Source organism: Centrocercus urophasianus, unplaced genomic scaffold (genome assembly GCF_019232065.1).
Source record: "Centrocercus urophasianus isolate 14NV4802_14NV808 unplaced genomic scaffold, USGS_Curo_1.0 seq_34, whole genome shotgun sequence".
NCBI classification, from domain to species: Eukaryota; Metazoa; Chordata; class Aves; order Galliformes; family Phasianidae; genus Centrocercus; species Centrocercus urophasianus.
The window spans coordinates 7,196,859-7,223,687 of NW_024884911.1; the positions used below are offsets into that span (position 1 = coordinate 7,196,859).

General features: G+C 42.8%; 2 protein-coding genes across 2 annotated transcripts in view; both read left to right on the forward strand.

The window, feature by feature from the left end:
* RABGAP1 (RAB GTPase activating protein 1) overlaps positions 1-26,829 on the forward strand; it is a 60,049-nt gene that overhangs the window by 12,105 nt on the left and 21,115 nt on the right. The window contains exons 5-13 of the mRNA XM_042830871.1: positions 129-303; positions 618-775; positions 1,733-1,843; positions 2,893-2,959; positions 3,277-3,379; positions 4,163-4,332; positions 6,266-6,440; positions 8,232-8,325; positions 11,158-11,308. Of these exons, the coding sequence (XP_042686805.1) occupies positions 129-303; positions 618-775; positions 1,733-1,843; positions 2,893-2,959; positions 3,277-3,379; positions 4,163-4,332; positions 6,266-6,440; positions 8,232-8,325; positions 11,158-11,308 (1,204 nt within the window). The remainder of the gene's footprint in view (positions 1-128; positions 304-617; positions 776-1,732; positions 1,844-2,892; positions 2,960-3,276; positions 3,380-4,162; positions 4,333-6,265; positions 6,441-8,231; positions 8,326-11,157; positions 11,309-26,829) is intronic.
* On the forward strand, positions 17,908-19,022 carry GPR21 (G protein-coupled receptor 21). Its single transcript, XM_042830897.1, has one exon. It carries the CDS (start codon positions 17,933-17,935, stop codon positions 18,977-18,979), a length of 1,047 nt encoding a protein of 348 aa, XP_042686831.1. The 5' UTR covers positions 17,908-17,932; the 3' UTR covers positions 18,980-19,022.

Here is a 26,829-nt window from a genome sequence, read left to right on the forward strand (position 1 = left end):
GATGAGGCCAGTTAGTTTCTGTATGATGTATATTCTCCAGTACTGTTAAATTGTTGAGGCTTGCAAGTTAATAGCTGAAATACTTCTTCTAAAACTGCAGGGTTTCCTTTCTGTCTCTCTTTTTGCAGACTTTTAGATCCTCAGACGAACACAGAAATAGCAAATTACCCAATCTATAAAATCCTTTTCTGTGTACGAGGGCATGATGGGACCCCAGAATGTGATTGCTTTGCTTTCACTGAAAGCCACTACAATGCAGAACTCTTCAGGATTCATGTCTTCCGATGCGAGATCCAAGAGGCTGTAAGTTGGATCTTTTTGTCAAGTAATTATGTAAACGTAGAAGTTATTTCCAAGATAGAGCAGAATTATATCAGGTACTTCAGAAGTAATACAATTCATTACCTTTTGTACTTCAGATGTGAAATGAGAACATGTTTAATGTTCTGTCCTTCTAAGAAATGTAGGAAAAGTTAATCAGACCTACAGCAGCTGCAAGCACTTTTATACAGTCATTTCTTATTGTGTTAATAAGTGGAAATTCAGATCGGTTTTCAGCTGCTAAATTCTGTTCACTTCAATGTTTCTGAACTTTCTTTGTCGCTGTGTGAATGCAGGTGAGCCGAATACTGTACAGCTTTGCCACTGCCTTTCGTCGTTCCGCCAAACAAACTCCACTCTCAGCCATTGCCACCCCACAGACTCCAGACAGTGATATTTTCACCTTCTCTGTGTCACTGGAAATCAAAGAAGATGATGGAAAAGGTTATTTCAGGTATAGGTCCTTCATTCTTGTGCATACAGCGTCTGTTTCTCTTAAAGTGAAAGCGAGGGAACGGGTGTGCTAGAAGTTTTCTGTGTTGTGCTCAGCCTATGTGCAGTGCCCTGAGATGTTTAATGCAGCCATTTATAGTCTCCTGTAATTGCTGAAGTGTCTTTATTTCAGCACGGCATGTCTGCCAAATGTTCGGACTTGTTGAGCCAAATATTCTGACTTGGCTCCCAGCCACAGCTTTAGCAGCGTTTCTTTTCTTGGGTTTGCATCTAGCTCAAGCTTTATTTATTAAATAAATAAATAAATCACATCTAATAATCCAATATTTATTCAGCACCTTGCATTGTAGACGGTCCAAAGGACTGCTCAAGTGCTAGCAGCTGAAAAATGATTAGCACAGAGCCCGAGCCTGAAAGATACTGATGGTTCTTGGGCTCAGATGCAGCAGCAGCAATTGCCAGGATGTGTAACTACAGCACATGGTGGTGCACTAGGTGATGCTCAGTCCTGCTGGCATGGTACCAATGTTGGTGTAGCCACCATACTGCAGGTAGTGTAGAGCCATCCCAGCAAAGTAGAATCCTATGTACTTTGGGTGTACTGTGCAGGTTTTAATTCAAATAGCTGGCTTTAGAGGTTTGACACTAATTCTTGTATGATCTCTGAAGTTCAGACCTGTACTTAGTATACTTGTAGTAGAAATTAAAATAACTCTTAGAAAGATTTCTAAAAGAAACAGTTTGCCTCCCTTGTGAAAGAAGAAAGTGATACACTGCTTTGTGTAAGTAGTAACATGCAATTGCTGTCTGTTAAGTTAAATGAGGAATTGGTATTTAGAAACTTTCTTAAAATGCTGCTGGAAATCCCACGAGAATGCCTGATGATGCTTTTGATACATGTAAAGAATACAGATAAATGATGTTCTGAATATTTTTTTCCCTTTCTGATAAATAACAGTGCAGTTCCCAAAGACAAGGACAGGCAGTGCTTTAAACTCCGCCAAGGAATCGATAAGAAGATAGTGATTTATGTCCAACAGACAACTAATAAGGAGCTTGCTATTGAGAGGTAATCATATAAATTAAAAAAGTATATATATCTTTATTTGATGTCTTGTGCTCTTTCTTCCGAGGCAGCAGTTTAATAACGTTTTATGAATACTCTGTTTATGTAACTTAATTCCATGCCTGTGAGTTGAGTGAAACTGTGCAGAAGATGTGGTTGGTTTGTTCAGCATGTGTGTAATGGGGACACAATGCAGGCAGAGTGAATTCTTGCACAGATCTGCTTGTTTAGCCAGTGGTCATATCTCCTCTAACCTATTCAAAAACATTCCTTTCCTTGGTTGCATCTGAGAATATGTCTTGTACATATGCTTTGAATCTGCTGTGGTCTGGAATTCTAGAATATGAAGCACCTTTGTAGGGAAGAGGAGAGTTCAGATTTCAAATCTTTCACTTCGTGGAAATGAAGAGGCAGTTTTTGATGACTGACAGAGTTTAGTGTTTTTTGTAATACAGAGAAAAGATGCAGCTTCTGCCAAACTTTGCAGTCTGACAAAAAGCAGGAACTTCAGGAAGTGTGGTCAACCAGAAGATGAAGTGCAATATAACTCAGTGAGTGGTATTTATGCAAAGTAAAACCATAGAAGACAGTTCCTTGCACTTCATGTGGAATTTCCTGATTCTTATCAGTATCAAAGGTGAAATTCTATGCAAACATGTCTCATACCCACCAACCAACCAAGAAAAAACGAAAAGAGAAGAAAAGAGGCACTATTGTCCTACCTGCAGAATAGGGAGCCTTTGTTAGGAGATTGTTTGACACGCAGTTGTCTTTGAAATCAAAAATAATTGAACTGTACAGGCCACTGTAGGCAGGATAAAATGGTAATGTAAATATTCTTGTGAAATTTTGCTTGACATTTTTAACATTGGCTTGACATTGTTTTGGTTGACATGCTTGATACTGGGCTCAAATGTCAAGAATTGTTGACATTTCTTACTGCATTCATGGGCTGCTTGTGGTGTGCGATGGAATATGTACACAATGAATGCTTATGACTTGTTTATAAGTAGTAATTTTTGCAGATTGATTTCTTTTGCCTGACTTTTCAGATGTTTTGGCCTCCTCCTGAGCCGTGGGAAAGATGTTCGGAGTGGTGACATGCACCTTCTAGATTTGGTAAGGGTCTTTTATTAAAATAATCTAGTAACTAATTGCTTATGATCTCAGGGTAGACAGAAAAGATTTAGATGCTTAGGCTTGCTTGCTGTGGGTTGTTGCTGTGCACCATACTCTTGAGTGTTGCCCTGGAAAATTGGGTTGAGTTGTTAATTCTGTTTTTATTTTCAGAGGTGATCTCTGTTATAGGATCATGCAAAATGAACTTCATGTGCCCTTTTCTCACCTTTGCTGGAGCTGTTTTATGTAGCTGAAGCTCTTGTAGTATAGAAGTTGCTTTAATTTAAATAAAGATTCATAACCTTCCTTGTTTCCAGGAGTCGATGGGTAAAAGTTCTGATGGGAAATCATATGTGATTACTGGTAGCTGGAATCAAAAATCTCCACACTTCCAGTTTGTAAATGAAGAAACACCAAAAGGTATGAACCTGGACAGATTTTATCCTTGGTCAAGGCAGATAATTTATACGGGGAGCATTGGATCAGTTCTCCTTTCTTTAAGGTGCATCTTGCACAGACTTTCTTCATAATATGGGATATAATCTCAGAAACAAAACAAGTATGGAAGAGAAGTCCCACGCTTAGGAATAATACCTTCTAGGAGCTGTACAGCTGTGGGGACAAGGTGCAGCCTCATTGTGCTCTGTTAGAGTTTAAGAATCCCATTGGGAATTGCACTGAATGGACTGCTGCAGGCTGCCTCTTCACTTGGTTTCAGTGATCAGTTCAGATTTTTCTGCTTCCAAGTTTTTAATACAAAAAGAAAAAGGATTTTGTACCTATGATAACAACAATAAAATAGTCCAACTGTAATCTGGAAGTAACTGATGCTGCATCGCTCTGTGGAGTTCTGAAACAGATCTGTCTTTACTTCTGTTAAGATGTCAGCTAACTGATCATCCCTGCAATGTATTATCACAGTTAGCTTCAAAGGTTGGGAAACTCCATGGGAATTGACTGAGCAAAGTCATAAAAGTCAGGTGCTGGGTACAGTCTGCTGCTACATTTGACTCCTTTTGGAGAATCGTAGTACGTAGTCAGTGCTCTGAATTCACACAGCTGAGGGGGTCTTAACTGCTGGTTGGGTAAGACTTGAGTTTTTTTTGTAGGTAACTTCTAAAAATGCATAAAATATTACTTAGCTAGGTGATAGATGTGCACTGTGGGGTATTTCTCTTATTGTTGCTTGGGGTTTCTCTCTAGATAAAGTACTGTTCATGACTACTGCTGTGGACTTGGTGATAACTGAGGTTCAGGAACCCGTTCGATTCATTCTGGAGACTAAAGTCAGAGTGTGTTCACCTAATGAGAGATTGTTCTGGCCCTTCAGCAAACGTAGCTCTACTGAAAATTTTTTCCTGAAATTGAAACAGGTAACACTTCTTTCTTTTGCTTTTCTTTCACCTGCAGTTAATTTTGATTTGGCAGGGTTGTTTTTCAAAGGTAATCGTGACATGTTTGACCGTACCCAGAGGTAGGCTTGTGATGTAATGCAGAATAAATGCACATATGCTGAGGGTAAAGAAAATTGTAGTTGCTTTTCTCTGTCAGCCATTCAGGACTTCACTACAGTTGTTTCCCATAGGTTGAAATAGGGATTTCACACATGCCCCTGGTTTGTGTAGGAGGAAAAAAATACAGGCAATCACAAATAAATCCCTAGAACTTGTTAAAAACTTTACTGCTTCCTCCAACTAACTTTTTTACCATATCTGCTTAAATGGAAAGAATTATGTCTGTCCGGAATACTTACAGTGACAATAGGAGGCAATAATTTAGTCTGAAAATAAGGCTGGGAAGTTGAAGGTCTGGGTTACTATAGAAATGATGAACGTGAAGGAGCTGCCTGCTTTAGAAATTACTGCTTGAATTGAAAGTCCTGGTTAAAGAAATGGAAAGATACAGAAGCAAACATCATTGTGGATGTATGTGATCTTTCAAGGTTTCATAATTCTGGTTACAGTTCAAAAAAGCAAGGTTATGTATTATTTTTAAAAGAAGATCTGAATGAGGTAGGACGCTTTTCGGTGGTGGCTTTTATTCCTCATTCACTTGTCTTCAAACACTAACGTATTGTGGCAATATTTCTTGGTAGTAACAAAGATGAGGTTTGCTAATGATTCTTTTTTGTGTCTCTCCTATCTTTTACTTAAAATATGAACAAACATTTCAGGAACTGTCCTAAATTTCCTTCAAAATTTGTTGAGATAAGTCTGCTTAGGATATCTTTGAGGTGGAATATGGAGATGTGGAGCAGTTAAGGCTGCTGAGCTATAAATATTTTACTACCTCTAAGAGGCACCTTCTTGTCTTGGTGCTTTAAAGGAAGTTTATCTTACCGAGCTAATTCTGTATCTTTTGTCTTACTAAATTCACAGGCATTGTGACTTATCTCATCTAATTCTTTTCTTTCCAAAGCACTGTCAGACTGTCCAACTTCCAGTGTTTACTAATGGAAGATTATCAGAATTCATAGTGGAAGCAGCAAATATAGAATGTACTGCCTGATAAGCCTGGAAGGGAAACCTGTTTCTATGGAGCTGTGATTAGCCTATTAAAAATACAGCTGTGTAGAGTTGGCTTATCTTACTTTGGCAGTGTTTCTTTATTCGGAAATGGTGAAAGCAGAGACATTTTCTCAGATTACATTTAGTGATGTAGTAATTTTTAGTTTTGATTCATTTCTCCTCATTTTAAATACTCCAAAGAATAAAACTGAGCATTGGGAGCTTACTGTAGAGTATGATTTTAAATTTTGTTTCTCTCTTTTCTTCATCCTTCCTTTTCTGTTCCCTATTTTTATTGCTTTATGACAAAAAAAAAAAAATCAAAATTCTTGGACTGCATTGAAATTTGGGAAACATTTCACAAAGGAAAAACTTCTTTTTAAAGCAAAGGAAGGTGTGAAAGTATTGAAAATTAAGGAGGGAACAGAACCACATTATAAACTTTGGAACCCAACAGCTTGTGTTCATGTGTTCTCACGGCAGCGCATGCGCAGAGAGCTGACTTGGAAACGTTGCTGAAGACAGTTGACATGGTGGGAAAGTTAAATTAGAATTTCTCCTCTCTCCAGAAGATTGGAGAAATTAGACTTCTTCTGAAAGGTCTGAGATGTGACATTAGGATGGAAGCATTTGCAGGCCTGTGTGATGCGTGCAGTGTTCTGCAGGGGCTGGAGGTCATTCGCTGCAGAATGCGAGTAAAAATGTTTCTTTCTCTGCAGTTGTGTTCTGAAAAGAAGTACAACCTGTACGAAGTAACCTGGAGATCTTAGAGCTTTTTGTGGTATTTTTTTTTCCGTAGATAAAGCAAAAGGACAGAAAGAATAACTCAGACACATTGTATGAAGTTGTGTGTCTAGAAAGTGAATCGGAGAGGGAGAGAAGAAAAACCACAGCGAGCCCCTCTCTTCGCCTGCCCCAGTCGGGGTCACAGGGCTCAATGATTCCTTCCCCTCCAGAGGATGACGAAGAAGAAGGTAAGACACAGATTGTGTGCTTTAAATCCTTCGGCAAATGAAAACCAAAAAACCCCAAAAAGAATCCAAAAACCCCGTAGTTGATAAATCTTAGTTATGAAACATGTTGAATTAATTCCAGTCAGAATTTGGCCTACTGCTCATGGTCTTTCAGTTTTTGTTTTATTGTTTCTTTGGTTCTAAATCTTGCTTTAATGCTGTGAGTATTCAGTAACCAGTACCCCTGCATTCCTGGATCGGCCTCTCCCTTGTCTGACACTTCTGTGGTTTGTCTGTGCTGTGCTCTGCCCAGGCCTCACCAAATCTTGTGTGGTATATTTGGAACAATGTGAAAAGAGGCTGCTAAAAATTTGGGATTATCATGCAGCTTCTGCCCCTCCCTGAGCAGCTGTGAAAAGACTTGAGAGTGCAAATGAGAAGCTGGTATTTGAAAATGTAAGCAAGCAGTGTGTTTTAGTGAAGAGGAAAGTATAGACATCTGCAATACATAAAACTATACCAGGACTTGTCTGAACCTTAATGCATTTTCAATCTCTCTCTCTTTTTTTTTTTTTTTTTAAAAAAAAGAGTCTCTTGAGCTAAAATATGGGCTCTGAGCATCTGGCCTTACAGCTTTGAGCTGAGTATAGATGACTTGAGTTTCTGCTGCTTCTGCTGACATTTAATGTGACCTTGAGTGGATTGTTTCACTTCTGTGCCTTACTGTACCTTTATTTAAAAAGCCAACAAAAAACAGATTACTTTCAAATTTAATCCTTTTGCAAAATGTTGTTCGTAAAAAATTCTCCCAGCCTTTGCTATCTAGGAACATACACACATATGTGCATATACATATATATACATACATGTGTGTGTGTGTGTGAGGTTTTGTTGTTGTTTACAGTAGATGTAAACTCTTGCATTGCTGACGGTTTCAAGTATCAGTTAAGATAGTATTTTTTAATTTAAGTAATCTATGCTGTTTCATCAATAATGCAAAGGCAATGTTGACTGCTGTATCAATGAAGCGTATTTTTGTACGTGATGCCAGTTGTGAGCACTTAAAGATATCTGACAGTAAGAAGTTTAGTACTGGTTTAAACAAAAGTTGTGTGATTGTGCTCATCTAAGCCCTTCCTGCTCAGCTCTCCCTCAGCTGAAAGTCTGATTCAGAAAGTTTAGTTTAAGTCAGAGATTGCATCAGAAAATACTGAGATCCAAAGGAGAAGCGCAAAACAAAGTAAAATACTTTGTGGACTTTCATGGATGCTAACAATGTGACAGGCCTGCAATGGTCAGTAGAATCTCATGGCTTCTTTTGTCTTTTCAGCTTGTATAGTGCTTTAGCTTTTTAGATAGGGAAACTTGTGCTCTTTGAGAATTTTTATGAGTTTCCAAAAGTTTGGGATATGATTACTAAGGTCTCTAGTCTTGCCTCAGTGGAAATCCAGCTAGATAGGTTGACCAGAGCCTTGTCCTGTTGTTTCTCACATCATCCAGTGATGCAGCACAGAGCCTCTCTGGCTCTTTGTGTCAGAGCTAGGCCATTTTCATGGAGTTTTTTTTTTTTTTTCCTGTACTGGTAGCCAGAATTTCACATGTTGCAGCTTGTCTTCTGCATCTTATCACATCTCTGTGCAGCTCTGAGAAGAGACTGCTTCTGGCTCTTCCGTGTTAAGCACACAAACAGTGCATCCACAAATGAGGAATTTCTCTTGCCACGAGCTAATGCAGTTGTAAAGCAGTGTTTGTATGTGCTGTGGTAAGGTAATGTCTGTTGATCTCATAGCATCCCCCCTATTCTGTTGGCAGACAATGATGAACCTCTCTTGAGTGGTTCTGGAGATGTTTCCAAGGAGTGTGCAGAAAAAATTCTGGAGACGTGGGGAGAGTTGCTGTCCAAATGGTGAGTGGCAAAATTGCATTCTGAAAATAAACATTCTGAATGCTCTCAGTCTGTTTGCTCCTTCTGTCTGGATTTTTTCTTATTTCCAGAAGCGAGCTGAAATTAGTTTGGGTTTAGTCTTCTTTCATCCCCATAACACCCTGTATTCTCTGGCTTTGGATTTCTTCAGGGAATATTTTTAAGTATTTTCTGTTTTGAGTGTGTATTTAAATACAGCATAGAAATTCTTTTATGCTGCTTCCTTAGGTGATTGTCTCTGAAAATGAGTGTTACATGTATGTAAACTTCACTGCAGTTTTGTTACAGAAAAATCTAAGCTAAGTAATAAAAGAAGAGGTGCATTTTCTTGTCTTTATTTGCATAGATCTCTTCCATTCCTCTTTGTAATTCTGATTTATTTCACAGCCATTTTTCCCTGCAGCTGTCATATCTTAGTAACCGCAGCTTAAGAACATGGGAGATTTGTACTTGGATAGCAAAGATGCTTTTCCTCCCTTCTCTGAAGGAAGATGGCTCTAGAGCCTGCCAAGAGGGAAGTACATGAGTTCTATATTTTTTTTCCCTACAAAATGCCAATTTATAAAATGAGTGTCTCTTGACAGTCAAGCTGCTAATGCAACACCTGTTTTCTGTTACTGAAGGTTCCTTTAGTCACCCACCTCCAAGTAGCCTGAGTGATTTTAAGAAACTGGTGTTAATTATTGAAGAATGCAGGGTGTTTTTTTTTTCTCCTTTTTGCAAAGAGAGACGACAAGCACAACATCATATTGAGCTCAAATGTGCCATGTTTCAGCTCTTGCTTTAGTTGTTGCCTTCTGCTACTTAACATAATTGAAGAGCAGGATGAGAGCTGTACAGCAACCAAGGATCTGACCAAGGGCACTGGATCTAAGGAGTAGGACAGCAGATTAGATAGAGTCTAATGCACTTTAGCAGAGGGGAAGCACTGATGTGACCTCTTAGCCAGGTCTCATCAGTCTTTGAATTAAGGTTATCACAGCTTAGTATTATTTCTTCTGTGCTTGCTTGGTGCTCATTTAGACAGCAGCTGGTTTGTTTTTGCACTACTGTGTTGGACTTGGTTGATAGGAATGGGTGCAACAGAAATGGACACTCCATAAGAAGGGGGTGGCTGCGCTAAGGTCATTTTTTCTTCCCTCTCCTGGACTTACAGAAGCTCCATTAACAGCTGAGCTGTGTTCATTTGTTGCTATAAGAAAGTTTCAGCATGAGTTTTTTGTAATTCTTCTGAGGGTTGAAAGATAATTAAGCTACCTGACTCCAATTGAAAATGTTTTGGCAGCTCTAAGAGGATATGAAGTGCTTCTTTGCTAATGCTGGCAACAACAGCTTTAATGTGTGTTAAAGGGCTTTCCTTCTTAACTAACAATGAGTATTTGGAAATAATGATCCTTGAGCTTTTAACGTAAGAGGATTGAAAATCATAAAAATCAGAGTTCAGGTAACTTCATGCTAGGTTTTTAGAATCCTGTAATGAGATTTATACAGCAATTAAATGTGTGCTGGTATTTTGTGATTTCTTATTAACGTTTGGCTCCTGCTTTATAACTGGTGAGTCACAATTTTTTCATCTCAAGATAGTTTTGGAAAATGTGATAATGTATGGCCACAGCCTTAAAGTTCATGGCTGTATTCGTTAGAATTACTGTTGTACTTACTCAGGTCTAAAGCCTTGATTTAATAGGCCTTTACTGACCAGTCTTTGATTTTAGTATTGTGTATGGTATTTTCTATAAACATGTAAACGTGATATGTAAGTTTATAGTAATGGATGTATGTAGATGTAAGTGTAATTGTTGTATAAACATTATCATAATTACTTTGTTTAAAGAAAACAAAATGAAGGAGGATGTAGTGACTGTAGCCCCTGTGTGATACAAACTGAGTTGAATGTCCAGCATGGCCCAGATGGCTGCAGGTCGTTGTGCTGGAACTGGAGGAGGGCAATAAGGATTCCCAGACTGTGTAAAATTTTCTTTATGCCAGACTGTTAAGGCAGATTATTAAATACAAATTTGTTAAAGGAATGCAATCAATATAAATTAAGTTCAGCATTTGCCTTTATTTATCAGTGCTCTTGATCATTTTACATTTGTTGTTGTTTTTTGGTGTTTTTTTTTTTTTTTGTAACTGCAGAAAAATGATAATTCCTTTGATTTAAGGGCTCTGGATTTTGGGCATTTAATGTATGAGCCACAAATGGATTGTTGAGCTTAACTTTCTGTGACTGCATAAATTAAGTTCAGTTTTTACAACTTGAGTGCTGTAATTTATGAGCTGTCAACCAGTCCCACTTGAAAAAAAGGGAACTGTTTAGTTGGGAATAGCTTGTGTAACAGTGGCAGCTCTTGAAATGTCTGGGTGTAGTTTGAAAACCCTGCGTGGTTTTTTGGTAGTTCTGCTACAACAGGGATCCATGGTTACCCGTCCAGTGTGGTGGAAGGAGCAGAGAGTGCTGTTTGCTTCTGCAAAGCCTTCCATTTTTTGGTGTGATTTGAGTTTGGACTTTTACAAATGCGGCACCTCTCCCCCAGTTCTAGTTTTTGCTGTGAGCTTTTGGTCTGTTGAGTGTTTTATAATGTATGCTTTTATTATATTTAAATTTCTTAGGAATCAAGAAAATAGTTTGCAAAGTTCTCCAAATCTGTTTTTGCCTTAAGTTCTCACTTTGTTAAGAATTTCACTTATTCTTGACAACATGTGGAGCATCTTCACGTTCCTGTCATCTGGCAGGTGGTGCTGCACATCACTTGTTCACCTGCTTGTTTATTTCTGCATGGATAATCGTAACAAAGCCTTCCCCTACACCAGGCACCTCAATTTGAGCGTGAGGCCAAAGACACTGTCAGCACTGGTGAGAAGTGGTGTCCCTGAGGCCCTGAGAGGAGAGGTCTGGCAGCTGCTGGCAGGGTGTCACAACAACGATCACCTGGTGGAGAAGTACCGAATCCTCATCACAAAGGTAGAATGCTTTGTTCCATTTCCCTCCCTCTGGCGTGCTAATGTAAGGAAATAGAGAAACTCCCAAGTATGTAACCTCTTGCTTAAAGGCTGATGTGTTGTCTGAATGTGGTGTGTCAACCAGTGAGGGGAATTGAGTCGGAAAAAAAAAACAAACCCAAAAAACTACCATGCAATATTAGTTATTGCCATATTTCTAGAGAGTTCTCGTAATCCTTGCTACACCCAGATGAGTTCTGAGTTAATTTGTCAGAAATTAATATTGTGTTAATTGCATTCGTAAGTGACAGATTCAGGGAGCTCATTTCCTTTGCTTGTTTGGATTTCCTGGATGAAAGCTGAATTTTGTTGTGTTGTGTTATTAATTTTTATGCTAAAAATCCAGTGCTAGTTGAATTGCAGCTTTTTTTTTTTCTGAGATAGAAAAGACAGCGTGTTGTGCATTTTACACTAGAAGCAGTTTTTTAACTTCTCATCTTGAATGCTGACCTCAATAACATGGGAAAATAAAAAAAACAAATCAGTTACAGCCATCGTTGAGTGTTTCTGAAAGTTTCAAGGTGACAAAGAGGATGAGATATTTCTTCCTTATCGGAAAATCCATGTGCTGATTTGGTTTCAATCATTATCATTACAGATAAGTTCTATTTTACTATTTTTATCAAATGTGTGTCTCTAGAAGGACTGTGTTGAATTCCTTAATATTGCTACCTGCATAGTAGAACTGTAACTTGTGTTTATGGTGAATAAATCATATAGGTATTATGGAGGTTGAGTGCTCTTGCGAGGAGCATGTCGGAGCTACCCTTGCAGTGCTGTCACAATTGCTTTGTGACTGGATGCTTGTGTCACTTTCCCCTCTGTTTCAATATTTCGGTGTCAGGATGGGAAAGGTGGTCGCTGTGGCGCAGTGGATGGCACATCGTGCAGCATCTTTGTGACTGGAAAAAAGAAAATTGTGTAACGTCTGGTGTTTAAGTCTGTGAGACCTTTCTGCTCATTTACGCTGGGCAGACACGAAGGAGGTAACCTGGATGTGATGTGCTGGAAGCACCTCTGGAGTCCAAGTGCAGGGGTTGGCTGGCCAGCGCTGTGCCCTGCAGCAGGGGGTGGCCGTGCCTGCAGCGGTCGTTCAGCGCGTGAACTAATTAAGGAATTAAAGACAATGAGCACTCAATGACCATTTTCATGCCCTGCCGCCTTCACGTTAAGTGGGTAGTGCACTGCCAACAGTAACCAAGTCTAGCAAGTGAACATGAATTCTGCTTTAGGATGGGAGTGCCTTATTAGGCCACTGTTCTGGCTGTTTGACTTAAATATAAACTACTTGGAAATGGGCTGTGATTCTTTGTGTAGGGTGGGCAGAGAGGATTGTGCTTTTAGAGCAGAATTATCTGTTTGGTGAATTCACACTGCAGTAGTGACTTTGTCATCCTGCAGACAATGGAGTGAGAAAAGGTTACCAAAAAGGTTATCCAGAAGGTTTTCACTGGCTACGAGGACCTGAGCCAGGACTTGGAAAGATGATGTTTGCAGACCCATTGTGTGTAGTATCTGCTAACAGTATGATGAAGCTGCACTACATCTTAATTTTTTTATTTTCAAGTCTTTAATACATTATTTGATCATTTTTAGTTCTAATGCAAATAATTATTCTTACTGCTCTGAAAACAGCTGCTCGGTTACAGTCAGTATGCACCGGTGGCAAGGTGCTTTATAGTGCGCTGCTTTGCTGGCCCCGTAATGCGCTGTCATGTTTTGCATGTCACTAATGCAGACTCCAGACTAACGAGAGTGCAATTGTTTGTATTGCCATGCACTGGAAATGGTCTGCTGAGGAAGGCTGCTGTGGTGTAGCGTTGAGGAGTTGATGTGAAACCTTTGCTCTTCAGTGCAAGCAGGAGATGCAGTGTGGCGCTCTGAGTGCTCATAATCTGGTGCCTCTTCTCTCTTAATGTTGACCTCTATTTCTGTAGCTGTATTTGATTTCTGCCAGACTGTTCGTGACCCCATGTGGCAGCACAGCCCCAAATTAATAAGGATCCGCGTTGACAGCTGCTTCAAAAGCATCTGGCCTCTTTCTGTGATTTTCTTATTGTGAGCAGGGTGTTGGATGTGGTCTCTCCAGCATTTCTTGTGATGTTTGCTGCTTTCCTGTGGAACTGTGGCTTCTGGTGCTTGGAGAATTGTGCTTTTAGCTTTGTTTTGCAAATTAACTGCTGCGTGAATAATTTCTTGTTTACTGTAGAAGTGTGGGTACCCAGCAGTTGAAAGAGAAATGTCTTCCAATGGGTTTCCCCAGTGAAGGCTGTATCTAGTTCTCCCAGTAAATCTGATTTGTGCAAGAAGGTGAAAAACAACACTGAATCCACAGCTTAAGGTGTGCTGTGTGGAGCCTTCGTGACATTCTTTATCTTCTTTCATTCATTATCTGCTCCGTATTGTTTTGGTAAGCACTGGCTGGCTTTGGACTCAGTGCTTTTATTGTTACAGCAGTGTCTGAGTTGCACCACTGTGGTGCTTCCACAAATTACTTTTGAGAATTTGTACACCATCTGTGTGCAATAATGAAGCTTTTAGCAAACTCCAGATTGCCACGCTCGTGATGGAGAGCATGGCTGAAAGCCAGCCCAATGAATTGAGGTCACGTCCCCACTGGGGGCTGGAAGAAAACTCTAGGTGAGACGATCTTGACAATCCTTTGAGAGGCATCTGTTCCTGGTAGGACTTTGGCAGTCATGGTTATGGCTGTTGATCTTTGGGCTTTGGCCCCTGAATGGGAGGAGCAGAGAGAAGGGGACTCGCTGTGGGTGTCAGTGAGAACCTCAAGGAGAGATACTGAATGTTTTCAACAGTCAGAGATGGAAGGAGACATGGCTGAATGCAAGACCTATAAAGCTGGTCGCAGAGGTTAAAAATAAATCATCACAGCAAAATAGACAATGCCTACTTCTCAGACCAGATTTTTAGAGGATTAGTACGTCTCCTGAATCTTTCAGATCAGTGGAGGTCTTGCGGTTTTCTTGCAGGTAAATGCTTCATAATACCACAATTTTAAGAACCTGATGTTTGGAATATTGAGGGATAATAAGAAGTTTTGGGTGTGGGTCTGTGTGGGAGGACATAAGGTGAAAGGATTAAACAAACGAAAAAACCAACCCAAACATGAGCTGTTGTACCAGGTAAATACACTGTATTAAGAAGAATTTGACATGAGAGGGACATCTTGTGGTACAACTTAAAGTAAATAAATAAATACAGTGCAGAGGCAAAGCTGTCACCTCTGGGTAACATTTCTGACAGGAGTTGATCGTGGTTCAAGTTGTGCTCCTTCCAGTTTTCCTGCAGCAGGGCACTTTCTCATTTTCCCCTTCTTTTGTCTCCATGAGCAGAGGATTGCAGTACACAAGTTCTACCAAATACACCCTCAGTCTTGGTGCAAATTATACTAATATTTAATGAAGAAATTAAAATGTCAGTACCATTATTTCAGTGAATGGGTTGCTTCACCAGAGGCATGCAGTACAGCAGTGTTCCAGCTGTGGGTGGCTAACATTTATTTTCTGTGAGTCGCAATCAGGATTCCACGTGTTTAAGAGGAATCCGTGTAATTTTCTAGGAGTACAGAGGGCCACGATTGTGTATAATTAGTTGAAATAAAAGTTAACTTACGTCTGTGAAGCACAGTATGGAAGAAGTATGGTATAGGTTTGCTGTTGGTGCACCTGAACTTGCAGATCCCTTGTTGGATGAGTTTTGATCATGTGGTGATAAAAGTTTAATTATCTTTTATAAGCAGTTGGTCTCCCAAGAGTTCTCATTGTAATTTTGAGTTCTTGAATACCTTTTAATAGTCTCAGCTGAGGTTGTACTGCATCACTGGGAGAAACGCCTAGATGTTAGAAGTATTTTCAATGATTGGCACCCAGAATCCCGGCTCTCAGCTACCAAAAATACCCATTTTCACATCTCTTGCTTGGCTGCTTGTGCACTGGACCCCAGAGCTGCTCTGGTAGGGTTATATCCTGCTTGGTCACCTTTTTAGTTCCAGTTCCAGCCTTCCCAGTGCTGCAGGTCAGCATATTGAGAGTCAGTGTGAGCTCATGGTTGTGGCTTGGGTGCATGCAGTGAGCAGCTGTAGGTTGGCCTGGACACGGAGCAGAGCTGTTACCCTGTGCTGAGGGAACAACAGGCTGTCAGCTAAAGGAAAACATTCTCTTACTAAGAAATGCCTGTTGGCAATGTAGGAGTTAAGCCTGGGCTACTAATAAAAATAAAACATGGAGGACGTTTTGATTTAGAGGAACATCTTTTGTTTTGAAATTTGAGCAACCAGACGTTGTTCTGGGCAGTCTCAGGATTTCCAATACTACCTTATTTTTATATATCTGAGATATATTTAAAGTTCAGTGTGTGCTGTTTTCCTAAGGATGTTTATAATGTGCCTATTCATGCCTAAGGAGCCAGAAATACTATGTGAATCAATTGGTATGTAAATCATTCTCTGCTTTGGAAAGATAGGAGATCATTTCTCCAGCAGTAATTCAATCATAGCTTGTTTTTTGTATAACCACAATACACTTGCCTAAATTTAATTCAAAGTTTATGTTTCCTAGCTACAGTTCTAGTACTTAATTTTCCATGGGTAGAAATGGCATAAATTATAATAGAAATGAAGGACAATGGCAAAGTGATCTTTTGGGGGAAAGGGGTGGAAAAGTAACATTTTTGGTTTCGGGATGCTGTAGGAGACAGAGTAAAAATCTGCCGAGTCATGGTGTTGTCCAGCCAAGGCTTTTGACCAGTAAAAACACACTGCAAAATGGCTTTTCTGCCTACAGGTCAACTGAAATCCCAAGTGTTGCAATGTGATGGCTTTGATATTTGTTCCTGTGGCTGTAATTCCATTTCCATTGGGTATCCAATGGTGTGACAAAAGTTTAGCTTACATTAACCAAAACCTTGGGTTTCGGTAGGATTCAGTGTGTGGATTTGAGCTGGTACTGATGACAGTGGAATGCTTTCATTTTGGACTCAGGTTGCCAAAGAGCCTCACTTTGCTCCACTGCTGGTCAGCTCAGCGAGCAGCTCCAGGCGCTGGGCTCAGATCGAGCCTGTCTCCAGGCTGTGCTTTGCAGCACATTGAGTGGGTGAGATGCTCTCAGGTGTTATCCTGTCGTTGGGCAAATGAGATAGCAGCATCCCCTTACGACATCCACGCCTTGGGTGCATAGGAGAGTCATTTCTGGTCAAATATGTGTGGTGGGATTTGTTGCTGGTGTGACTCCTGTGCACCACTGCTCTCTGGCATGCCAGCAAGCTTTTTGTTTTGCAGAGCTGGTTTAGTTCGCGTTGGGTGCTGTCGGTGATAGTGACGCCTTTGCACTTTGTGTGCACGTACGCAGGAGGTGACTTTCCCTTCGGAGCAGCACCTGAATTACCAGTGAACTGCATCTCTCAGCTCGGATGCCCTTGGTTTCAGGTGTCTCCTAAGCAACACAAACTACGCGGGGAAAAAGACGCCGTTTCCCCCCAGAGCTCCCACCGGGGCTCCTATAGAAAAGCCTTAAGTCCCGCTAGGCGCTCGCCCTCTCCTCCCTGCTCGGTCCGCGGCCACCCGCCCCGCTCAGGCGGTGGGCGGCAGGGCACGGCACGGCGCGCCCGCAGGACCGGGCGGCAGCCGCCGCGCTGCAGGGACGCCTGCCTTCGCCGTCGGCTCCGAGGTCGCGCAGGGTGAGGCACCGCGGCGGTACGGGGGGAGGCGGCGGCGATCCTGCGGGGCTCGGCCCTTCCCGGGGCGGGGGCTGCGGGGGAGCCCGGCCGGGTCCCCGCCGGCGCCGCGCCCTCCCCCGCTCTCCTGCCCGCCTCCCTCCCCTTCCTCCCGCCGTCCCCTCCCCCGGCTCCGCAGCGCCGGGCAGAGCGGAGCCGCCGCGCTCGCTGGGGACGCGCGGGGCTTTTGTTCGCCGGCGGCAGGTGAGGGCCGGGCCGCGGCCGCGCGGAGCCCCGGGCCGGGCGGGGGGCGACGGGGCCGGAGGGACGCGATCCCGGCGGGGCGGGCGAACAAAGCGGCGCGCAAGATGGAGCCAGGAGAGCGGGGCTGCGCCTCCCGCCCCTCCGCGCATCTCTCCGCACGGGCGTCCGCGGGAGGCGCAGACCGGGAACCGCCGCTCGGTGGGCCCGGGGCGGGCGGCGGGGCGTGGGGCCGGAGGCGGCGGGAGCGGGGCGGGGATGATGCCGTAAAATGCTTTCCCCTTCTCTTCTGTCAGCGTTCGGGAGGACTCCCATCCGCGCTCGAGGAAGGCTCCTTCTCCCTCTTCCCCGTCCCTCAGCCCTCCTGAGCGAGGCGGCCCAGCCGGAGGGCTCTAATAGCCGCCCTGTGTCAGCGTGAAGTTGCTGACATGACTGCCGCCGGGTCCCCGCGCACCGGTAGCGGCGCGGAGCCGGGTTTAAAGGGGAATTGCGCCGCAGACAATGCACAGCAGTGGCAGCTGGAGCAGCCCTGGGGACCCGAGCTCCGGTTCTGACATTGCTGCACGCAGAGCCCCAGCCGCAATGACAGCAGCTGCCTGGGGCGGCTGCAGGCAGCAGGCAGGAGCATGAAGTAGAGATCACTGCAGTGCTCAAGATGAACTCCTCTTTGGTTGGCAACCAGAGTGGCCGGCCATTCTGTCTCCTGGCCATTAGCTATTTGGAGACCATCAATTTTTGCCTTCTGGAAGTGGTTATTATTGTGTTCCTCATGGTGCTGATTATTTCGGGCAACATTATTGTGATATTTGTCTTTCACTGTGCACCTCTGCTGAACCACCACACCACCAGTTACTTCATCCAGACTATGGCGTATGCTGACCTCCTGGTGGGCGTGAGCTGTCTGGTGCCTTCTTTGTCCCTGCTGCACTACCCAGTTGTTTTAAGCGAGTCTTTGGTTTGCCAAATCTTTGGTTACGTGGTATCGGTGCTGAAGAGCGTCTCCATGGCCTCTTTGGCATGCATCAGTATTGACAGGTACATTGCCATCACCAAACCGCTGACCTACAACACGCTGGTCACCCCGTGGAGACTGCGGATCTGCATCCTGGTCATTTGGCTGTACTCCTGCCTGGTCTTCTTACCCTCCTTTCACTGGGGAAAGCCTGGATACCACGGGGACGTGTTTCAGTGGTGTGCCAATTCCTGGAACACCGATCCCTATTTCACTCTCTTCATCGTGGTGATGCTGTACGCCCCGGCAGCTTTCATTGTCTGCTTTACGTACTTCAACATCTTCCGCATCTGCCAGCAGCACACCAAGGAGATCAACGAGAGGAGGGTGCGCTTCAGCTCTCAGGATGGGGAGGCAGGGGAGGCACAGCCCTGCCCGGACAAGCGCTATGCCATGGTTCTTTTCCGTATCACCAGTGTCTTCTACATCCTCTGGTTGCCCTACATCATCTATTTTCTGCTGGAGAGCTCCAACGTCTACAGTAACCGCATTGCATCCTTCTTGACCACTTGGCTTGCCATTAGCAACAGTTTCTGCAACTGTGTCATTTACAGTCTCTCCAACAGTGTCTTTCAGAAGGGGCTGAAGCGTCTCTCGGGGGCGATTTGTGCCTCTTGTGCCAGACAGAGGGTAGCCAAGGACTCCTCTACCTCTAGGAGCAAAAGATCTTCCAATGGATGTCACGTTTAAGACACCTATCAGCTTGACTGGGAAGTGCAGGACAGCTCTGTAATTTGCAAAAAGTTAAATATGATTTTATGATGTCCAGATTTGCAAAAAGGTTTCTGAGAAATGCTGCTGACACAGAAGAATCAGGAGCACATATCATTGTGGTTTCACTTTAAAAAATTTATTGCTGTGGAGGCGGCTGTGGAGTTTCACCTCCATATTCGTTTTTAAGAATAAAGCTCTATCTTGACACTTACCTCTCCAGCTGGTGTGACTGAATGGAGTGGGTGTCTGAGAGCTTCAGCAAAATGTAGTCTTTCTTACAGTTCTGCTAGGTTCTTTTGAGATTCGTGCTTCACATGTAAATGATAGATCTGAAGTGGAAATGTCATGGTGTATGGTATATTACAGGGATTTTTTAATATATGCCAAAGTATATTGACAAAATTTTCCAGCGTTGTAACAGAAGGGGCCAAACCTTGTTTTTCAGTGCTGCATAGACAGGACTTCCAGAACAGTGGGGAACAATGTAATGTTTTCTCATGAGCGTGGTCTCACAGAGCTGTGAGTGCAGCGCTCTGATCTGAGCCGTCCCCGGCCCCGTTCCTCTGGTTGGCCGTGTGTGCAGTCAGAGTACAGCAACTGCGTCTTCCTGGTTGTTGTCAACTAAGAAAAACTTGAATCAGACCACATCTAGCAGTTAAATAAAATGTGTTTTGATAAGCTAAGAGAAAAATACTTGTCATTTTATGATACCAGAATTGTGGCAGCCACTTGAGAATGATGCCAACATGTGAAAATTATTCTCCAAACAGTGGAGAAATGCCACATTTTTGTGTGGAAATTTTCTCAAGAACAACTTTAAAAATAACATGTTCTTTCCCCCCCCCCCCCTTCTTTAATCTAAATTCTTTTGATATTTTACATACTAGAACTTAGGGAGAAAGGAAAGAAAACAATTGTCTTCTAAACAGCTAAGGGAACTATGTTGTAAATTTAACTGTAGTATTTGAGTTATTCATAAGCGCACAGAGCTAAATCAGAGACATTTTTCTTTAGGCTTCCGGGGATTAATGATGGTTCGAATATAGCAGGAGCTAAAGCCTGTTGGCAAACACATATTTAACTGGTCAAACAATGTGCAGTATCTGAGAAACAGTTTCATTGACCACAGCTTTTCTCAGGCTTGCTTAAACAAAGTGTTTTTAGTATTGTGATGCCGTTAAGAATTCAGCACAGCCCTCAAATTGATTGGTTTTTCAAAAGAACATCTTTTTACTGGTGTTGTATTGGAACAGTAAAGCGTTTGTGAGCCGTGTCCTATAGCAGTGCGTTACATCTGCATGGCCCTTTGCAGCCCCGGTGCTGCATTGGGTGCTGTGACTTTGGGGAGTTGTGGTGGGTTTATACTTGTCGTATTGGGGAAGGAAAAAAAGAATAGGGAAAGTTAGTTTCAGAAATGTGTTTTAGACCTGGGGCAGTTCTCTTGGCCAAAGGAAGGACTGTGTGTGTTTGTTCTCAGGTCTGCTGTTGTTGCTGAACAAGATGATCTCTGTTTTTTAGTGGTCCTGCAAGCACACTTGTTCTCTCCTCTGTGCTCTGCGGGGAGCCCCAGTCCCTGGGTTCATGTGGTTTGCCCCAGGACAAAGCCATGTCGTGATCTGCTTTCAGTATTCATCCATACTCCAGGCTGGTCCAGATGAGCTTCCTTCTTAGTTTATCTGAAAGTTTAAGGCTATCCTCATGCCCTCACAACATTGCTTGTTGTCTTTCATATTAAGACGTTGTCTAGGTCGAGGGCTTACGCCGTCATCCTTGCACAGACAGCAGAGAGGAGGATCGTTCTGCTAAGCTGTGTCCATCTGCAGTTTGGTCAGAGACACCTGGCTGTGCCAGGTAGCCTTGGCGGGTGGAGCAGAGCACAGTGGTGCAGTGAGTCATTTATAAATGGTGCATTAGCTCACAGCTGGCTAATTGCTCTCTAGTGTTTTGTAGGTGTCCTGGCACGGGAGGGCTTTAGGGAGCAGTTTAAGGGCTTTAGTCACTAATATCGAAGCATTCCTGTGTGGTATTTTTGGAGCAGCCTCTCAGGTAAATTCCCAGTAGCTTTTCTCTGACTCTTCACCTTAGCTAACATTTCCACAATGCAATCCAGCATTCAAAGCATTTGATTAAATTCAATAGAAGAAAAAAACCGATCTGCTAGGCTTAAAACCCTAAGTATGATCATTTCAGGTTAAAGTGGAAGCTGGAGGACAAATGTTTGGTTTTTTTTTTTCCCTCCAAATTTTATGGCATGAATAAAAGGTTTAAGTAGGATTATTCAGTGCTGGTTTTTTGTGAATATGGAAGTTTAGCATAAATTGCAAGGAGTTAATGATGGCATAGAGATTTAACTTGAGTTGAAGCAGTTGCTGCTTAAGCTGTAAGCCTGGACTTGTACTTAGTGTAGTGGCTGGTACTGATTTAGATGGAAATTTGCAGCCATTGCTGCTTGCAACTGAACTTTAATTGTAATATTCATAACAGCTTGGCTTTTGTTCACTCACTCATCTCAATGTCTTCAGCTCAGGTGATTGCCATGAGGTGAAAGTCAGAATCTGGAAGTCTCTTCCAAGGTAAGAAGAGCAGAATTGCAGCCAGCTGAAGCATTCAGGTTTCATCCCGCATTTTCAGGCAGTTTCTAATACTGCATCAGTTGCCTGGTTCATTAGTCTGTATTTCTAGTTCTGTCAGTGTTCATTTATCTGTGTTTTAAATTTTAAGTTATATTTTCCCTGTCAGTTAAAGGCTGGTCAAGGTTTGTAGGCGATGAAGGGGTTTAAATATCCGTATTGTCTGACCCCACTGTCTTCAGTGAAACTGCTTGGAGGTGGTTCTTGGTCCCTGTGCCAACCGTGCAAGAAAGAATTTTGGAAAGTATTACCTTGTTTGCTCAGCAATCCATTTAACATCCTTGCTCACATAGTAAATGTGAGGCACAGTAGTTCTTTCCATCACCATATGTGCTATGAGTTGTTGGGCAGCAGGCTTTCCACTTGGATTGCTTTCATCACTGTACACATGAAACTAATCCTTCTTGGCCATATCTGTGTCAGCGTGTGCCTGGCCATTTAGAAATTGGTGCCAGGAGCACTGTGTATGTACATGCCACAATGGAGACAATGCAGAAATCAACTTATATCTTCATAAAAATTGTGTGTTGTGGTATGGTTTAATGAACTAACTTCGAGATTCCGTCTTATTTTTCATTAGAGTTCTGCCTCATTTTCACATGGAGCTGCTGCAAGGTCCAATGTATGGGGTAGAATTCAGTAGGTTTTTTTATGCCACAGGAGAAGATTTCTATACGCACAACTTCTCAGAACGTGAGCATTTGCTTCATTGAAAAAAATCATACTGGAAGTCTGGGCTGTGGTGGCATTGTTGTTTCCCAAATAGGCTGGGAGAAAATCTGTGAATGATCATTTTAATAATTTTTAATGAAGTGACACTATTTTTAATAACAACAGTTATCTTTTGCGTGACGCAAACGTTTTGTTGTCATCTACTGTTAGTTTTTTATTAAATATTACTGGTTTCTGTGGTCTTTATGTGCTTTTGGAAGGGCTGTACTTGTATCTCAAGCTTCTTATCACTCAGAAATCTGTTTCTTTCAGTTGGAATTCTGACAAGGCTCTGTATCAGTGCCAAAGGGCAGTCGTGAATATTTGTCGTAAATCTTCTATAGGGAGGAAGCGGGGCCGAGGATTGAGGCACGGGGGATTCAGGAGCTGCAGGAAGGGTCTTTCTCAAAGCAGGAACTTGAATGAGAATTCCCACATTTTAGCCCTGCACTGCATCTCTGAGGCATTGCTCCTTTCCCCTTTGCATAGAGGTTTTACATGTAAGAAATCCTAAGTTTCAGGAAAAAGGTGATTCCAAAGGATACGATGTGAAATGGAAATATTCAGTGTGAAAAATTGATGAGCAGCCTTCTGATATTTGTTGTGTTGTTAGCAGCTGTATTGAACCTTTGTGAGCTGGGAAGGCAAACTTTTCAGTCTGCCCTTATTCCACATCTGGATTTGGAATTGGTTTAACTTGTATCCCTAACTCAGGTTGGTGCTTTAGAAAGTGTTTTTCTTAGGAACTAATATGTGAGCATGGGAACCAACCTTTAGGTGTGACAAACAAAAGGCCCATTTTTTTCCAATGGCTTTATTAATCTATTATATTTATAGTTCAGTATGAGAAGGTGAAAGTTTTGAAGGTTTTATTTAATCGTTGTTTAAACACATCTTTAGTGCTGCATGCTTGAAGCATCTGCTAAAATATTTGCCTGACCTGGTCCTTGTGTTGTTCCTAAGGTTAAAAACCCTTTTCTTCCCGTCTCCCACGTTGCAGAATGCAGTGGCACATCCTTTCAGTGATACCATTCAAAATAAACTTGAACTTTACCTCGCCACCAATTCTGTCTGAAGCTGAGAAAGCGCATTTGTAGCTGATGCAAGAGGTGTAAAGCCTCCACGGTGGGAGGAGGAATGGGCACTTCACAAACCCTGGGCTGTTCTGCTGAGGCTGCCAGGAAGGCAGAAGCTGGGCGCGGTGGGGGAGGCCAGGTCCATTGGTTCTCCCCAGGAAAGCAGTGCTTCCTCCCTGTTCTGCAGGCTGTGTCTGTTCCCTGCTCGTCTCTTTCCACTCTCTCCAGTCCCTCCTTTAGGATGATGAGAGAGTTCCCTATCGTGGAAATAATACATTTTACACTAGGAATGTTCTGACTTAAGGCCGGCATCTTAAAGCTTCGAGGTTGTCATTTCCCTTGCTGCCTATGCATTGCTGTCACCACTTTGAAAGATGTTTGAAAGCCAAGGCAAGCTGAAGTTATATACATAACAAGCTTTTGGAAGAGGAAAGCTTTTGAACGTTAAGATGTAGTATATGTAGAAGCAGGTCATTGTGTTTAGAGAAAGAAACCGAAAGTTGCTGCCAGGGGAAATAAACAAAAGAAACCTGTGGGACAGCACTGCGTGTGTGCACTTCTGGTATGATGTAAGCTGCAGTTGTGTCAACACAATGGAGTATTTAGTTTGGGTCACATCATTTAGAACACATTGTTGTAAAGATGGAGTTAAGCTTTCTTGCAGAGCTGCAGTGCTTGGGTTCTGCCCATACTGGGAGCAGGGATTCTCCTGCTCTGTTGCCACCTGGCTGCAGTGGGACAGCGTGGTGAGCTGGTGTGGCCGAGCCTTGGTGTGGTACAGCTGGTGTAGCTGCTTTCTGCCTCTCCTGTGACTCGAGGTTGTCTGGGTGTGAAATGCTGTTAGGCAGAGAGCTGTGCTCGTGGTTCCGTGCTCCTTACTGACTTGTGCTGCTCTGCAGCTCTTGCTCCCATCGCCATGTCACACAAAGCCCTGTCTGTCTGCTCTGGGTGTGCGTAGCGCTTGGCGCAAGGAAGTGTTTGCGGCTTTCACCTGTAAACTGTTTGCATCTCTTGAGCTTTGGCACTTAGTGAAAATGTTAACGTAAGCTTTATGTTCTTGCATCCTGACCCAAGTCATTTATTTACAACCTGACTGCACTGGGACAGTCTGCACAGTCAGAGCTGATCCTCCATCTCATGAATTTGCAGTTACTGAAACCGAGAGCCAGGAGTGATCCCCACCTGTGTGGGATCCCAGCAGATCCCAGCAGATCCCAGCAGATCCCAGCAGCGCGGCCTTGCGGGCAATGGGCTCTGCGTGTGGCACCATGAGGGTGGTAGTTCTGGATTTGAAGCATTGGATTCTCAGGCGTCGCTGGAGACCCTTTGGTTCAAAAGTTACACAGTTGAAGCAGCCCCTCCTAAAGATGAACTCAACAAGTCTTGCTGTGCATGTGTGTCATCCTTCACTGCTAGGGAGCTCACGTGAGGTGAGCAATCAAATACTTGATCAAAAAAAGGCATTCCTTCATTGTAAATTGGAAAAAAGTTCTTTTGGGATTTCAGCTGTAAGTGAATCCTTGAAAATCAGTAATTAGATTACTAAAGGGTGACGTTTTAATATGCTGGCAGGAGTACTGAGGGATTTGTCAGGGGAAAACAGCCAGACTTCGCACTGAAGTGGCGTAGGTATATTTATAGTGCTAGTGATAGTTGTGTGTGCGTGAAGACTTTGGACTATTTTAATATAGCATAAGGCTTTGAGCTTTAGCTGACTGAAGTTGCTCGTTTTATGAAGTTACATTAGTACAACACTGTGAAATATTTTAAATATTAGCGTTGCTGGGTATTAAGAGTGTTTCATAAAAACATTTTTAAAAACATTTTCTATGGATGCTGTCAAAGGAGTTGATGTTTAGCATACAAAGAAATAACTCCCTGAGGGCAGTGAGGTGTGGGTGTGTTCCTGATCAGCTCCGTTTTTGGGGGATTCGGTGTTTCTCGAGGATAAATTGCCATTAAAAGCTATAAAAATAATGGTGCGGTTAATCCTGGGGCCGCAGGAAGCAGTGCTCCCTCCAGCCGTGCTTTGGAACTGCTTGAAGGGATTTGACATCACGCGTGTTGTGTTCACAGTGATGTCTTTGGAGGGGCTGTACAGCACGGTGTTTTGCAAGTTGCTATGCTGATAAATTTCTCTCCATGTGTAACCTCTGAAATCAAGTTTCTATTGTAATTCTAGCATGTAAACACTAGATTCAATTTTGTATTCCTTTAATGAATGCAACAGGATGGAAATGAGTTTGCGATTGCTAATGATGAGCTTTCTTACTGTTCTTAATACTCGTGGGTATGTCTTTTCTTCAGGGAGTTCAGAATTGTATTAGTACCTTTTAAATTGTTTTTCCACGTGCTGTTTACAATTAAACTGCAAGCATGGGAGGCTATGCATGCGTGTGCTTTTAGGTTGCTTTGCTGAACAAAATACAGTGGAGCTGCATCCTTTGAAGGTTGCTCTCTTGTCTGCACGTTCCACCTCTGTCTGCTCCTTCGCAGCCGTGGGGACAGCAGAAGCCACTGCTCTGATAATCTCAGTGTGTTCTGCAATGTTTGTTTGTCTGTTTGAGGGTTGCTGTGAGGAGTCGTATGGGGAGACAGTCCAGCTCTGTACACGAGCAGTGCCACGGCTGGTGCTTTTTCCTGAGTGTCATGGAAAGGCCAAGAATATACAAAATCACACATAGGGGTGTGTGTGTGTTTGTAGAAACTTAGTGCACCTTTCAATGCTGGAAATCGTTTTGTATTAAAAGATGAGCAAGAGGTGTGAGTGCGAAAGCCCTGCTATGAAGGACTGCAGGAAACAAATCCAACCGAAGCAGGTCAGAAAAGCAGACAGGTGAATTTGAGCCCTTCCAACCCTTCGGTCCCGTTGTGACGCAGCGCTGAGCGCTGAGTGCTCCTCATCTCTGCCTGGATTTGTTCTGTGGGTATCCGGGAAGGGAGAGGAGGTGCAGATGGGAGTTTGGATGTTCGGGACAGCTGAGGAACAGTTGTCATTGTGGCTCCAAAGATACGTATTTTGTGCCAACTCAGAGTTGTTGAAATGCAGGGCAGAGGGATCCTCCTCCCCCCTGTTCTCATAGGCGTTTCTGTAGCTGATTTTTTGGCTAAGGGCGATAATAGGAAAAAGTGTAGTTGAGCCAAAACCTACAAGTGTTACTGATTTAAAATAACTCACATATTTTTAAATATTAAGTGAACTACGTTAAACTGAACTGTGTAAATACCTGATGCTGAATCTTTGCATAATTGTTTCCAAGAGGTATTTTTGCTATGAGGTATTAAAACTCAAAGAACTGCATTATTCCCTTTGAGATGATCTGTACTCTGGCTGTCATACATCTCTTGACTTGTCTCCTCTTTGCTGTAGATGCACATACATACAAATGTATGTATGTATTTTTAAAAC